Source organism: Aethalodelphis obliquidens, unplaced genomic scaffold (assembly GCF_003676395.1).
Source record: "Aethalodelphis obliquidens isolate GAN/ISIS:26980383/991018 unplaced genomic scaffold, ASM367639v1 scaffold11, whole genome shotgun sequence".
Lineage (NCBI taxonomy): Eukaryota > Metazoa > Chordata > Mammalia > Artiodactyla > Delphinidae > Aethalodelphis > Aethalodelphis obliquidens.
Window position 1 is genome coordinate 15,697,436 of NW_020837955.1, and position 14,709 is coordinate 15,712,144.

The following is a 14,709-nucleotide window of genomic DNA, read 5'->3' on the forward strand; positions in this document are numbered from 1 at the left end:
CAGCTCTGCCACTTACTAGTTTGGGCAACCTGAGCCTGCCTGGCTTTTTTTTTTTTTTTCGGTACATGGGCCTCTCACTGCTGTGGCCTCTCCCGTTGTGGAGCACAGGCTCCGGACGCGCAGGCTCAGCAGCCATGGCTCACGGGCCCAGCCGCTTCGCGGCATGTGGGATCTTCCCGCATCGGGGCACGAACCCGTGTCCCCTGCATCGGCAGGCGGACTCTCAACCACTGCGCCACCAGGGAAGCCCTGCCTGGCTTTTTGTGTGTGTGTGTGTGTGTTTTTAATGTTCCTACCTTTCAGAATTAGATGATATTATGTAGTAAAGTGTGCAGTGTCAGTTTCAAGCCCCCATCTATAATTAACTTTTAGAAACAGCAAATGGGTCAATATTCATAAGGGTGTACAGCAAGAGAGTCAAGAAAACTAAGTATAGGCAGTTCTGGTGATTGTTTAGTCCTCATAAACACTTGTTTCTACAGTACAATTCAGAGAATAAATAGAGGCACACGGCTCTAATTTCCACCACAATCTGCTGTTGAGGAGACATTCAGTGTGAGGATAAGGGGCTGGGGGGGCATGTTTGGGTCACAGGGTAACTGGAGGCCTCTGTGATGAACTGTGCAGGGATCCAGTCGATCAAGATCTGATCCCTAGGCCTGATGGCCAAGGCTCATGGTGCAAGAGTTACAGTGAACCAAATGCTCTTTTAGTTCACTGCCATCCCATGATGGGTCCAATTCTACCTGAACCCCAAGGGGTTGAGGTGGGTCTGACCTACTGGTCCACTGGGAAGAAGCTGTGTCAGCCCAAGCCATCCTTAAGGATTTAGTTCACTCCATGACAGGGCCTGATGGGACCCACAGATATCTGCCCTTGCCCTGGAGTTAGTTATAAATACAAGTTATAAGGTGACTGTTTATATCGGTTTCTTTCTGACTAAAGGGATCCTTTCCCATGTCTAAGGAAGGAGAGAGGAGCACAAATTATGTTTGTGAAGTCAAGGGAGAGGGAAATAGCATTCACTGAACCCTTCACAGGGGCAATAAGCAGACATGAGGACCAGTCTGGTCAGACAAAGTGGAAGGCCTGGGGCCATGATGCCAACCAGAAGCGAATGCAGGGGTAACATACAGAAAAGCTCTGGCCTTGACTTTCTCAGGACCGCTGTACTGTCTAAGCCACTCCTATCGTTTTCCTTATTTCTCCAGGGCAGTACAGAGCACTGGCCCTAATCTGGGGCTGGGATCATCTGCCCCAAATAGAGGTGGAAGGAAGAGACTCTGTATCACTTGGCAGAAAATGAAGTAGCAGGTCTGCACCGGGTGACCCATGGTTTTAGGGACAGAGAGTACCAACGAGCAAGAGAAGGGCAGGGCACACCGGGTACCACTGCTGCAAGGCCAGCGGCCCGAGCCTCAGACCTTCTGTAACCGAAGCCCTGCCTGGCAGGTGACGGGGCCCCTCCCGGAACTTCTGCTCCATGGTCATTCTCATCTCCTCTCACATCGGATTCTTTTGTTCACCCCCAGCAGGTGGTGGGGCGTTGCTGTCAGCTGGGCGCAGCGCCACGTCAGGCGGTGAGGCTCCGGGCTGACTTGGAGGCGCTCTGGGCCCGCTGAACCACCGCCGAGCACTTCTCGCGCCGCAAAAGCTTGTTGTTCTCGAACAGACCTTCGTTGCGGGGTATTCCGTGAGAACCATCGGGGAAAGTCAGCAGGCCTTTGAGGGGGACAGAGAAAATATGGGTGAGACAGTGGCATTAGTGGCTGGGAGGTCTGCTTGCTACGTAGAGGCGGAGGGAGAGAAAAGTTTGCAGCCCTTGGGTACTCTATTGGTGAGTCTGATGACCCGGCATTGGCACCCAGTCACTATGCATTGCTGGGCATCCACAGGAGGATTAAAGCTGCAAAAGTGTCCTTCCACCCATTTATGCTTGTCAGTCACCTGTCCTGCTGGCCCGCAACTTACCCAAACCATCCACTCTGCCGTTTTTAAATTCCCCCTCAAAGGTCATGTTGTCATGTCGAATGAAGACTCCGACGCCGTTGAACTTGCCCTGGGCAAACTCCCCCTCATACCTGCAGAAACACGAGATGTCAGACTTCAGGATAACTGAGTCAGGCAGCTGCCAACACCAAATGTGTGGTTATCAACACCAAGGAGCAAAGTTGATTCCACTCTTCCAGAGCTCCCACCCACCCAGCCAGCAGAGAAGGGTCAGAGAGTGTGTATGATACGAGGCTCTAATCTCAAGGAAATAACCTAAGAGGACAGTGGTGGGGTGGGAGGTCACTGACCTCCTTGCCATTTCAAATTTTAGATGTATTTATAAAGTAACCAATAAAAGAACAAACGCTGCTCCTTGCCTGTTTTCAGAGGGCCCGGGACCAGCTCAGGTTTGACCAGGTGTTTCTCACTGTCCCTTTTAGAACAGAACTTCCCTTCCCTAGTTTAAGGCTGAGAAAGGAATGATGACCCAGTACCCACCTCGAGCCATCTGAGAAGGTTAGTACCCCGAAGCCATTAAAGAGCCCATTCTCAAAATGGCCCAGGTACGCGCCACCATCTGCAAACATCAGCTGACCAAAACCATGTCTGCGGCCTGAGCAAAGAGAAGACAGGTGTCAGGTTGGGATGGGGCAGCTTCAGGGTCCCCTCTCACAGTCCAACATCCTTTGCCTTGCATCACCCCACCCACAAAGGAAAGAAGAGAAGCAGTGACATTAGCAGGGCAGAGAACTATTACCCAGAGTAATAAGCTGGCTTCTAAGATCTTCCCTTCTTAAGTCACAACCATCAGATTTGGAGCAGGTCTCTCCAAGTATGAAGATAAGAGAGCACTGAAAAATCACAATAGCTTAAAAAAAATTTAAATAAAAATCACAATAGCTAACTTCACAGGGCCTTCACTATGTGCCACGCACTCTTCCAAGCACTTTGTATTTATCATCTTATTTAATCCTCACAACAACCTTAGGAGGTAGGCCCAATACTATTATTATTCCCATTAACAGATGCAGAAACCAAGGCAAGGAGAAGATAAAAAACTTACTCAAGATCACAGAGCAACTAAAAGTGGTAGAGCAAGACAGCAAATGCAGCTGGCAGACTGACTCTGGAGCCCTCGACACTTAACTGCCTTGACACTCTGAGAAAAAAATTAAAGTACCCTCCAACACCATGAAGCTGCTGGGCAAACCTAACAGCCTGACTGGCAATACTAGTTTGAGCTTTGTTCCATCAATAGGGCTGTGCTTACCCACTGAACTGACCAGAGAACAGAGCAAGATACTGGAGAAGCAGCAATGCCATTCCGGGTACAAGGGCGCTCTTTTGGTGGATAGAGACTGCCCAGCAGAGCCTCGAGAAGCCTCTCCCCTTAAAAGGTCACGTTAAAGGGGACAGTAGGTGTTTGGGAGGCAGGAGAAAAGGCTGTGGATGTACGGAGGCAAGGTCACGTCCCATGTCACAATTTCTCCTCTCAAGGCTCAAAAATTCATCAGCTGCAGGGATCTACCATGAAAAGAATGAGGCGTCTGGAAAGAGTGTGAACTGCTCTTCGTTGGCACAACTACAGAGAGTCAAGTCTCCTCAGGGCAGTTCCGGGTTTGCTAGGACTGGACCCGTGAGACTTTTAAGTGGCCAGACTGTTTCCAAACTGAACATCATTAAAGTGCTTCCTGTAAAGCCTCAGGCTGGAGGAATTCTGCCCTTCCTATGAATAGATACTTCCAAATGTAATGAGCTGTCACAGGAAATTCAAGGCAATGAATGTCATCTGCTCTTGAGTGTCTGCCCTAATTTCTTCCTTAAGATTCACTAGAATCAAGTCATTACAATGAATCTGTACTTTGCAACTTATGGGCCCTAAAAATAATTCATTTTGCTCTGCTGAGTACCTTAGCATTTATAAAAACAATTCCCAAGTAATACCACTAAAGGGTAAAAGAGTGTTGGGGGGGCTTCCCTGGTGGCGCAGTGGTTGAGAGTCCGCCTGCCGATGCAGGAGATCTGGGTTCGTGTCCCAGTCCGGGAAGATCCCACATGCTGCGGAGCGGGTAGTCCCGTGAGCCATGGCCGCTGAGCCTGCGCGTCCGGAGCCTGTGCTCCGCAACTGGAGAGGCCACAACAGTGAGAGGCCCGCGTACCGCAAAAAAAAAAAAACAAACAAAAAAAAGAGTGTTGGGGGTTCTCCTGGCAGGCCAGTGGTTAGGACTCAACACTTTCACTGACATAGGCCCAGGTTCAATCCCTGGTCGGGGAACTAAGATCCTGCAAGCCACGAGGCGTGGCAAAAAAAAAAAAAAAAAAAAAAGAGTGTTAAAACACTTCAAATTTAGAAGTGGGAAGTGGGAAGGTTTAACTTATTTCTGGAGATTGGAGTAACAATAGCATTTTCCAATTCCTTTATTTATAATCCTAAAATCAAATAAAGGAAGGGCACTCTTTGGCTTTAGAAGTTAGAAATGAAGACTCGTAAAGTTGTCCTATATATATCCTGATGTATTTGTCCCTCAGCCAAAGGAAGTGTTCATCACTGGATGTTCCCCACGGGTCCTCTCACCCTCCTTCCACTCGCCACGATACTCCTCCCCACTGGAGTAGGTGAAGGAACCTTTTGTCAGGGTCATGGTGACAGCTTACAGAAGGATGAAAACTGCAAGAAATAAGCAGAGGAGAACCAGTGTCGTAGGATGGCTGGAGGAAAGGCCTGTAAAGCAATTTTATAGATACCTTCGAAAGGCTACCAGCCTGGTAAGTGTAAACTGCCTTGATTACATTTAACAAAAATCCCCCCTCTCCAACCGCCACCACCATCATCGCCACCTCTGCCCAAGCAGTCTTATCCTCCTACTTGTCTTAAAAGTCTTCAGCCGGTTCCAATTTTCTAAGACCTGGGATGGAAATTTACGATTAATTTGTAAATATTTGCTTGATACCTACTATGTGCTTAGTCAATGTATAAAATGTAGTCTCGTTCCTCGTTGAGTTTATAATCTAGCTGATAAGACTAACAACTGAAACACTGAATAGGAGAGATAATATAATTAAGTGCCAAACTGGATGGCAGAGATTACAAAGAAAAGGGACAGGCAGAATTTAAAACAAGCAGTGAAGAACGCAAAGGGCAATGCCAGACTGAGAAAACATGGGGAATGGAAGCACAAAGAGCAATATAAACACGACATGTGCGGTGGGAATTAAGAAGCCGGGTCTTATTCGAGTTGAAGGTTTATTTAGGGAGTAACAGGAAACAAATTCATCTATGTACACTCAGCCTAAATCTTAAATCTGAAAAGAACCTCTCAGATTTAATCCAAACTCCCTCATTTTGGAGGGAGAAACATTTGGAGAAAACAGAAGCCCCAAGAGGTTAAAAACTAGTTAGAGAACAATGATGATGATGGAACTCGTGCCCATGCCTCCCCTGACTGCCGCTAGTTCTTTTTCCCCTGTACCATGTGCTCTGCTTTTAGGGTCAGGCCAGCTTAAGGAGACCTTTGAAAGCTAGGCAGAAGGGTTGATAGCTGATAAGGTATGGAAGAGAAGAAACCTCTGGGGGTTATAATACGAAATATGAAAGCAGAGTCTAAGGAAAATGAATGTGGCAGAAGGAAGCAGGATGGGCTGGAACAGCAAACGTCTACAGCCAGAAAAGCTGCAAGGCAGGAGATGTGATCATTTAGTCAATTGTAAAAATGGGCACAAAGTGTTCTCCCTCCATCCATGCCCTTGCAGATATGGCAGATCCTCCATTAAGAGGCAGCTTATTTATTCCTCTGCCTGTTGGATCTGGGTGGGTTATCTGACTTGCTTTCGCTAATGGAACATTAGCAAAGGTGACGTAGCAGAGGTTTGAAAAGCATTTGTTTGTTGGGCTTGCTCTCTTATTGCACTTGGAACTGTTCTGCCTCCATGTGAATGAGCCCAGGCTAGTCTGCCAGATGGTGAGAGGCCACGTGGAGCAGCTGTCCCAGCTGACCACAGATGCATGGGTGAGCTCAGACAAGACTAGAAGAGCTGCCCTCCTGAGCCCAGCCCCAAATTACTGACCCACAGAATCACGGACTAAAGAAATGGTTGTTGTAGCCACTATGTTTTGGGGATGGTGTGTAATAACACACCTAGCAAAAGCTAACTGATATACCCAGGTATGAGATCATAAAGCCTGATCTAGGGAGATAACAGGGTAATGGGAGCAGGAATGATTATCACAGGATAAACAAAAAAACCTGGTAACATTTGGAGACTGGCTAGGTATAGCTTCATATGAGCGTAAAAGAATATTTATACTCAAGGATATTCTATAAGAAGGGAGTTAAGATACCCAAAACATCAATAAATATAAAGAAACAAATAGAATCATTTGACATATTTTTGAAAATGCAATCCCTATTTCTCTTTCTTTCCTTTTTTTTTTTGGTAACTGGAAGTTTGTACCTCCTAATCTCCCTCACTTATTTCTCTGATCTCTCCACCCCCTCCCCTCTGGCAAACACCTGTTTCTTCTCTGTATCTATGACTTTGTTTGTTTTGTTATGTTTATTCATTTTTCTTTGTTTTTTAGATTCCACGTATAAGTGAAATCATATGGCATTTGTCTTTCTCTGATTTATTTCATTTAGCATAATACCCTCTATGTCCACCCATATTGTCACAAATGGCAAGATTTCATTTTTTCTTTTTTATGGCTGAGTAGTATTCATATATATATATATATATATATCCATTGTGTGTGTGTGTGTGTGTGTGTATATATATATATATATATATATGGAATATATACACACATACCACATCTTCTTTACCCATTCATTTATTGATGGACACTTAGATTGCTTCCATATTTTGGCTACTGTAAACAATGCTGCAATGAATATAGGGGTGCATGTATCTTTTCTAAGAACTGTTTTCATTTTCTTCAGATAAATACCCAGGAGTGGAAGTGCTCCACTTCCACTCATATGGTAGTTCTGTTTTTAATTTTTTGAGGAACCACCATACTGTTTTCCACAGTGGCTGCACCAATTTACATCCCCACCAACAGTGCACGAGGGTTCCCTTTTCTCCACATCCTCCCCAACACCTGTAATTTGTTATCTTTTTGATAACAGCCATTCTGACAGTTGTGAGGTGATATCTCATTGAGGTTTTGATTTGCATTTCCCTGATGGTTAGTGATGTTGAACATCTTTTCATGTGCCTCTTGGCCATCTGTATGTCTCCTTTGGAAAAATGTCTATTCAGGACCTCTGCCCATTTTTAAATCAGGCTGTGTGATTTTTTGATGTTGAGTTTTATGAGTTCTTTGTATATTTTGGATATTAACCCCTTATCAAGTACATTGTTTGCAAATATCTTCTTCCATTTACTAGGTGGTCTTTTCATTTTGTTGATAGTTTCCTCCACTGTGCAAAAGCTTTTTAGTTTGACTAAGTCCCATCTGTTTATTTTTGCTTTTGTTTCCCTAACCTGAGGAGATGTATCCATAAAAATATTGCTAAGACTGATGTCAAAGAGCATACTGCCTACATTTTCTTCTAGGAGTTTTATGGTGTCATGACTTACATTTAAATCTTTACTCCATTTTGAGGGTTTGTTTGTTTGTTTGTATATGGTGTGAGAAAGTAGTCCAATTTGATTCTTCTGCATGTAGCTGTCCAGTTTTCCCAACACCATTTATTGAAGAGTGTGTTTTCCTTATGGTATATTCTTTCCTCCTCTGTGGTAGACTAATTGCCCATATAAGTGTGGGTTCATTTCTGGGCCATCTATTCTATTCCATTGATCTATGTGCCTGTTTCTGTGCCAGTACCATCCTATTTTGATTTCTGTAATTTTGTAGTATAGTTTGAAATCAGGGAGCGTGATACTTCCAGCTTTGTTGTTCTTTCTCAAGGTTGCTTTGGCTATTCAGGATCTTTTGTGTTTCCTTACAAATTCAAATGACACTTTGAAAAAATATCAGCAATTTTGACTAATGAGGTAAGTACTAAGTAGGGGAAAAGTAAATTATAGCCACTCATCTGTTCTTTATCAGCACCCTATGGGATATTCTAATTTTGGCCTATGTCATAATGATTTTGATGCAGATGCTGAAAGCTCAGAAATGGTCTGATGTGTAGACAGTCTGGCCTGAACAGAGCAGAAGCCCTGTGCTCTCACCCAAACATGGAGAGACATTCATTTCTACCCCCATAATGAAGGCCAGCTTTGTGGAAGCTCTTTTGGTGATGTTTGGAGTCACTCCCATTGGTACAACAGGGATTTTCTCACTTTTCTAGTTACTCAGGAGCTCCATGTTCAGGGTCCCTCACATTGTAGAAGATATCCCAAGATCAGGATCATTTTCTTGTCTTAATGCCCCTCAGTACCTCTGGGGGGCTATTTTCTCAGTGGCTGGCACCTGGTGTGCCATCTCTGTCCCATCAATGTTCCACAAGGTCAGCATCTAATTTCAGGCTCACGAGCCTCTTATCATCAGCCCAGCATCAGAGTATGCCTGGGGTAGAGGTCAACATGACTCCATCGCAAATACAACATTAATGAGAGGAAGAGAAGCAGTTTTCCATCGAAAGTACAGAGGAAAACGCTTTCCAGTCCAGAAAGGCATGTTGACAGCTAGAGGTCACCATCAGCTCTTCTGAGAACTAATTACATCAGAGAACTAAAAGTCAGCTTATGGCACAAATCTGAGCTATTTCATTCCTTCAAAATAAGTCAGAATATGAATGGTTACATCTTCTACTAAATCTTAGAACAAAACAACCGTTCTGACACATAAATGCAAAATCATTATTTCTACAGGAAGATGATAAGATAAGGACATTTCCTTTCAATGTTCAGCAGCAGCTGACTAACTTGTCTTCACTCCAAGTTTTCTTGTTTTGTTTTGTTTTGTTTTTGCGGTACGCGGGCCTCTCACTGTTGTGGCCTCTCCCGTTGCAGAGCATAGGCTCCAGATGCACAGGCTCAGCGGCCCTGGCTCACGGGCCCAGCCGCTCCACGGCATGTGGGATCCTCCCGGACCGGGGAACGAACCCGCGTCCCCTGCATCGGCAGGCGGACTCTCAACCACTGCGCCACCAGGGAAGCCTCACTCGAAGTTTTGGAAGGAGTTATTTCAGTGCAATTTGAGGAGCCAGACTGACTACACAGGGGCTCAGCCTCTTGTGCGTTTACTTTTTCTCAAGGCTATGTAAAACTTCTAAACAGTGGCATCCCACCAGTAGAAGGAACTTGAAAGAAAGGGAACGGTTCTTCTCCAGTTTGAGGATTACTAGGGACTGAGTACTACCCAGCCCCTCCAACTGTAAACCTAGCCACTCTTTTGGTATGCTGTTAGCTCTTGGGCAACATATCCTAAATATTTCAAAGAAGCCAATGAAACTTGAAAGATTAGCTTCTCATTACCAAATAGAGTGGACTGAATTTTCCAAAGATATTCTCAATCGTATCTCCTGTCTTATACATTCTTCTACAATTTGACCTTGCCACTGCCCCATCAAAAAGTAGTGGCTAACTCCTCATTTATGAATCTGGCTAGGTTTGTGATTGCTTCAACCAATAGAACGTGATGGAAGCGATGGTGTGTTCTGAGGTTAGATCATACAAGGTAATGCAATTTCCATCTTGCTAACTGGTAAACTTGAGCTTGGAGACCTAAGCCACCACATAAGTAGTCTGATTATCCTGAGGCTACCAGGCTCAGTGGAGGCCGAGCCACATAAAAAGTCACATGTGCTGGTGCTTCCAGTTGGCAGTCCTCATCTCTGAATCATCCTAGCCCAGGCACCAGGAGTGAGTGAAGGAGCCTTCAGGGATTCCAGTCCCCAGCCACTGAGCCCACATCCCAGCTGATGTATCATGGAGGAGAGAGAGAGATTATCTCCCAATTCCTGACTCACAGAATCTGTGAGCATCCTATGGTTGTTTTAAGCAGCTAAGTTTGGGGTAATCGGTTACACAGCAATTGTAATGGGAACATCATCCCTCAACCTATCCCTGCCGCCATCCTCTCCCATTTGTTTTCAAAAGCACATACTACAAATTCCCATTCCTTTTTGTTCTAGGGAGATATAGCAAACTTCAACAGCTGCTTGTCAAAACGATGTCCATTCCCAAGAACACAATTAGAAGTGCTAATTAAAGGAAACACATGTACACTCCATGTGTCTCAGGCCATGGTTGAACACACTTGACTTGAAACTTCTACATGTGTCCAAATAATTGATATTGTCACTGCCTGAGGCAGAATCAGGGTTTTCATGTATGACTTCTGTAGTTAGCCATGCTAATTAATAGCTGTATAGCCACTGACCCCAAAAAGAACTCTATCAGTAACCATGGTCCTTGAGACAAATCTAGTTTAATAAAGGATAGCCAGTGCTGATGCAGACTAAAAAAAACAATACTTTAAAGGAATGCAGGGACTTCCCTGGTGGCACAGTGGTTAAGAATCTGCCTGCCAATGCAGGAGACACAGGTTCGAGCCCTGGTCCAGGAAGACCCCATATGCCGCAGAGCAACTAAGCCCATGCTCTGCAACAAGAGAAGTCACTGCAATGAGCAGCCTGCCCGCAACTAGAGAAAAGAAAGCCCGTGCACAGCAAGAAAGACGCAACGCAGCCAAAAATAAATAAATGTATATTAAAAAGAAATAAGGAATGCAAATCAGTATTTGTATGAGCTATTCAAAAAATCTTCTTTGCGGTACGCGGGCCTCTCACCGTTGTGGCCTCTCCCGCTGGGAAGCACAGGCTCCAGATGCGCAGGCTCAGCGGCCATGGCTCACGGGCCCAGCCGCTCTGCGGCATGTGGGATCCTCCCGGACCGGGGCACGAACCCGCGTCCCCTGCATCGGCAGGTGGACTCTCAACCACTGCACCACCAGGGAAGCCCTCAAAAAATCTTTTTAAAGAGAACAGATGGCCTAGGAGTTTAGGCTTCAGATTTACATGTGGAATCTAGTTACAAAGCCAAGATGATTCATGCTTCTAAACAGATGCCCACCCTTTCTCTCTCTTGATAGATGGGTTGCAAAGGATCAATCCAAACATTTATCTAAAAGAAAATGACTATTTTGTGCCTATAAACCAACACACTATTAGTCTGCACAATAGACTATATCCTTGCTATCTTTATTTTCTCCCGCCCCAGACATTTCCAAACAGAACTCGAAGACAGGAATGAGAACTTTTGTTTCCATTCCATTTGTCTTTTTTTTTTAATTTCAGAAATCAAACTGGTTAAAAAATATTTATGCATCCACAGTAACCTGTGTCCAAATCCAGAGGATTAATAAAAAAAAAAAAACTAACATAAAAGAGAATAGATTTTCAGTTTAAGAATATTTTTTGGAGGCATCCACCTTAACTATCTACATATAGCTTCACATTGTCCCCCTAAAGCCACCCTCCCCAGGGTATGACAGTCTTGAAATTCTTTCAGTTATAAAGAAAGCAGCTCTTAGGCATTTAGAATCCTAAAGAGAAGAAAATGAAGTCTTTGATGAACAAAAATCAGGCTTGTAATGGACCTAGAACAAAAAGTCAAATGTTCTTTTCAAAGTATTTTAAGTGAGCTTAAAATAACTGTCTTTGTTTTAAGTCTGTAAGTCTCTTTCACTGTAATTCTTCCTTCCACTGGAAAAGTAAACAAATGTACCGCTACTAGATAAAGGTCTTATTTAGGAAGACTGTGGGACAGCTAGACTGAAGAAAGTGGGAAGAAAATCCTGACACCAGAAAGAAGGTCAAAACAAAACAAAACAAACAGAAAAACCCCAGACGCCTTGGGGTGATGGCGACTGCCAGGATACTATTCTATTTCATGAGAAAGTAAAATTCCTGGGCTGGGTTCTAATACAACCGAGTGATTCCCGGTGGTACCTAAGCAGTTTGGAGATGCTAGACAGTAGGGATGCCACCATCAACTAATTTAAGCATCCTACTTCCCAAGGATGTGTGTGAGGGACGTCTCTCCACCAGAGTGTGACAGAGGCGGACCCAGAGCAAACAAAGCCCTAGACCGCAACAAGGCAACACTTACTCGTCGACCTCCCCATTCCTTCTCCCACCCGGTTCTGGCTTTCCAGCACCGCTACTTCCCTCACCCCGGGTCCGCTCTCCAGGGCGGGAGGGGTCTTTAGCTCACACTGGTCTGCGATCTCCTCTGCACACAGCGCCCACGTACCCCGATCTCTATCCCGGAGGCCATGGGCTCGGGCCTCGGACCCCGCGGTAGAGACAGGAGGCCCGGGTTTGGGACCTCCGGGGCAGCAACCCTCGGGATGGAGCCGCGCTCCCGCAGCCCCTGTCATTTCGGGCTGGGCTCCTCAGTCCCTTCCTCCCAGACCACACTCTCCCGGCCCCCTCCCACCCGCGCTGCCAGCCAACCTGGGCTCGGCCTTCCGGGATGACCGTCTCGCCCTGACGCGGGGCGGACCTCCGCTCCGCCGGGCTCGCCCCTGCCACCTGCCTCTCCGCCACCACCTCCAGTGCCTGCCGCACTTGACGCCGCCATCCCGGGCAGCCGCACTGGGCACAATTCCCGCAGCCCATTGGCTGTTACCTAGGCAACCGGGAGCAACGCCACTCTCCATTGGCCCAGCCTGGGCTCTACGCCATCTTTGTGCGGGGCTGAGTGTTGCGAGAACCCTGGGCCAAATACCAGAAAGAGGGGTGGGGCTGACCCACGGTGCCGCCTCAGCCACCCAGAGAACTCAGTTCTCGCCTACCAAGAGGTAGCCTAGCTGAAATGTCAACTCCAAACCAAACAAAAACCAAACCTGCGTCAGAAGCAACAGTCACCACCCACACAAGCGGCTCCGATCCTGCTCCGATCTCCACAGTTGTCAATGGCACCGACGCGGAGCTAAAGGACAGAACCCAAAACTGACTTTTGAGGTGCGGCTTTGTAAATTGTGAAGCGCAGGATGGGGCAACTGCAGTTTCATGAGTATCAGCCCTGTGCCAGCATTGTGATGATACCAGGGCACTTTTGCATTCATTATACGGATTTGTGTTGCCGTTGTCATGACTCATATCCTTTGTATTAAAAATATAGTGCCAAGATTGGAACAAATCCTCCCAAATACCATGCACACCAACCGGTTTATCCATATGTTTATTTACCGAACAATGTGAATACAGCATGATGCTAGGTTCTGCCAGGCTAGAATAGACATGAACACTGCTCTCATAAGATTTACGGCCTCGATGTGGAGAAGAAAAAGTTCATGTGCATGGAAAAATCCATGTCTATATTTAATTATTATATACTTAATTATTAAGAGAAGGCAGGCGAATGAAGAGAGTAAGCAAATTGCTTCTCTGAATTTGGATTTCCTAATCCGTAGAAAGGATGATAATAGTAATAATGATAAAGTCTCCCCAAGACTTGTATGAAAATACAATGTAAAATGCTCAGTACTGTGTCTGACATTGTAAGTGCTCAATAAACTGTAGTTCTAAAAGATTTGGATTCTGTTTTCAAATCCCATCTCTGCCACCAACTGTGTGTGACTTCAAGCAAGTTGGTAAGCTCTCTAGCCTGTGAAATGAGATTGCACTAGCAAATCTATAAGATTCAATCCAGCTCTAACTCACTGGTTCAACATGCTGAACTGTGTGGTGTTAACCATGGATATAATTACAATAGTTGAGGAACAGAGTGTCAAGAAAACAGATATTAGATTGGAGAATGTGTATTTAGAAAATATGAAGAAATAAGGTTAAATAGATTGTGGTCAAATTATGGATAGACCTGAAAAAGTAGAAGATACGGTTTGCAAAATGTAGTTTCTTGAATCTGCAAATTTGTACACACAGAAAGTAGACTAGAGGTTACCAAGAGCCAGGGGAAGAGGATGTTACTGTTTAACAGGTACAGAGTTTTTGTTGGGATGATGAAAAAGCTTTGGGTATAGAGAGTGGTGATGGTTACACAACATTGTGAATGTATTTAATGTCACTGAATTGGACACTTATGAATGGTTAAAATGATAAATATTACATATATTTTACCATAATAAAAAAATGTAGTTTCTTGATCAGAGCAGTGACACAATAAAACCAGTGTTTTAAGAAAATTAATCTGGCAGTGATACCCAGAGATGATCAGAGAGAGATTGGAAGCAGAGAAACTCAGAAGCTATTGCAATAATGTAGCTAAGACATCCTGAGAGTCTCAAAACTAATGCGGTATCAGTGAGGATGGAAAGAAAGGGGTAAACATGAGACATTTCGCAGAACTAATTAATAAGAAGCAATATAGTGTTAAAAGCATGGAGCTAGTCTGCCTGGATTTTGATCCAGTTCTGCCACTTACCAGCTGCATGACCACAAGCAAGTTACTTTACTCAGTTTCCAACATCATAGGGGCTGTAATGCCGGTTACGTGGCTTAATCTGTGTAGTGGACAAAGAACAATATTTGCCACATGCTTAGCATTTGGTACGTGCTAGCTCTTAAAAGGCAATAGAGAATGTATTGACACTTTTCAGTAAAAGGAGAATCAAGTTCTAAGAAGTAAATACAGAAATAATTTCTGAGGGTTTTCCATAGAGAAAACTCAGAATTCAAGGGAGAACTCTGAATCTTGGAGCTTTCCTTGACCATAATTTGAAGCTTAGGGGCTAAATGAGATGAATCATACTAAGAGGTCATCTCTGTGGCTATGGCCTCTGGGACATAAGAGGCAAGT

At 44.9% G+C, this 14,709-nt stretch overlaps 1 protein-coding gene across 2 annotated transcripts; it reads right to left on the reverse strand.

Annotated features, from left to right (window-relative positions):
- Nucleotides 1–435: 435 nt before the first annotated feature.
- MORN4 (MORN repeat containing 4) lies at nucleotides 436–12,900 on the reverse strand. Of its 2 annotated transcripts, none has more exons than XM_027112225.1 (5): nucleotides 12,794–12,900; nucleotides 4,568–4,660; nucleotides 2,491–2,605; nucleotides 1,972–2,081; nucleotides 436–1,722 (listed from the first exon to the last, which is right to left on the reverse strand). In XM_027112225.1, the coding sequence occupies exons 2-5, from the start codon at nucleotides 4,632–4,634 to the stop codon at nucleotides 1,574–1,576; spliced, it is 441 nt and encodes a 146-aa protein (XP_026968026.1). In that variant the 5' UTR covers nucleotides 4,635–4,660; nucleotides 12,794–12,900; the 3' UTR covers nucleotides 436–1,573. The 2 variants fall into 2 exon arrangements, with proteins under 2 accessions (XP_026968026.1, XP_026968025.1); XM_027112224.1 differs by lacking the exon at nucleotides 12,794–12,900 and adding an exon at nucleotides 12,402–12,526.
- Between the last annotated feature and the right edge of the window lie 1,809 nt (nucleotides 12,901–14,709).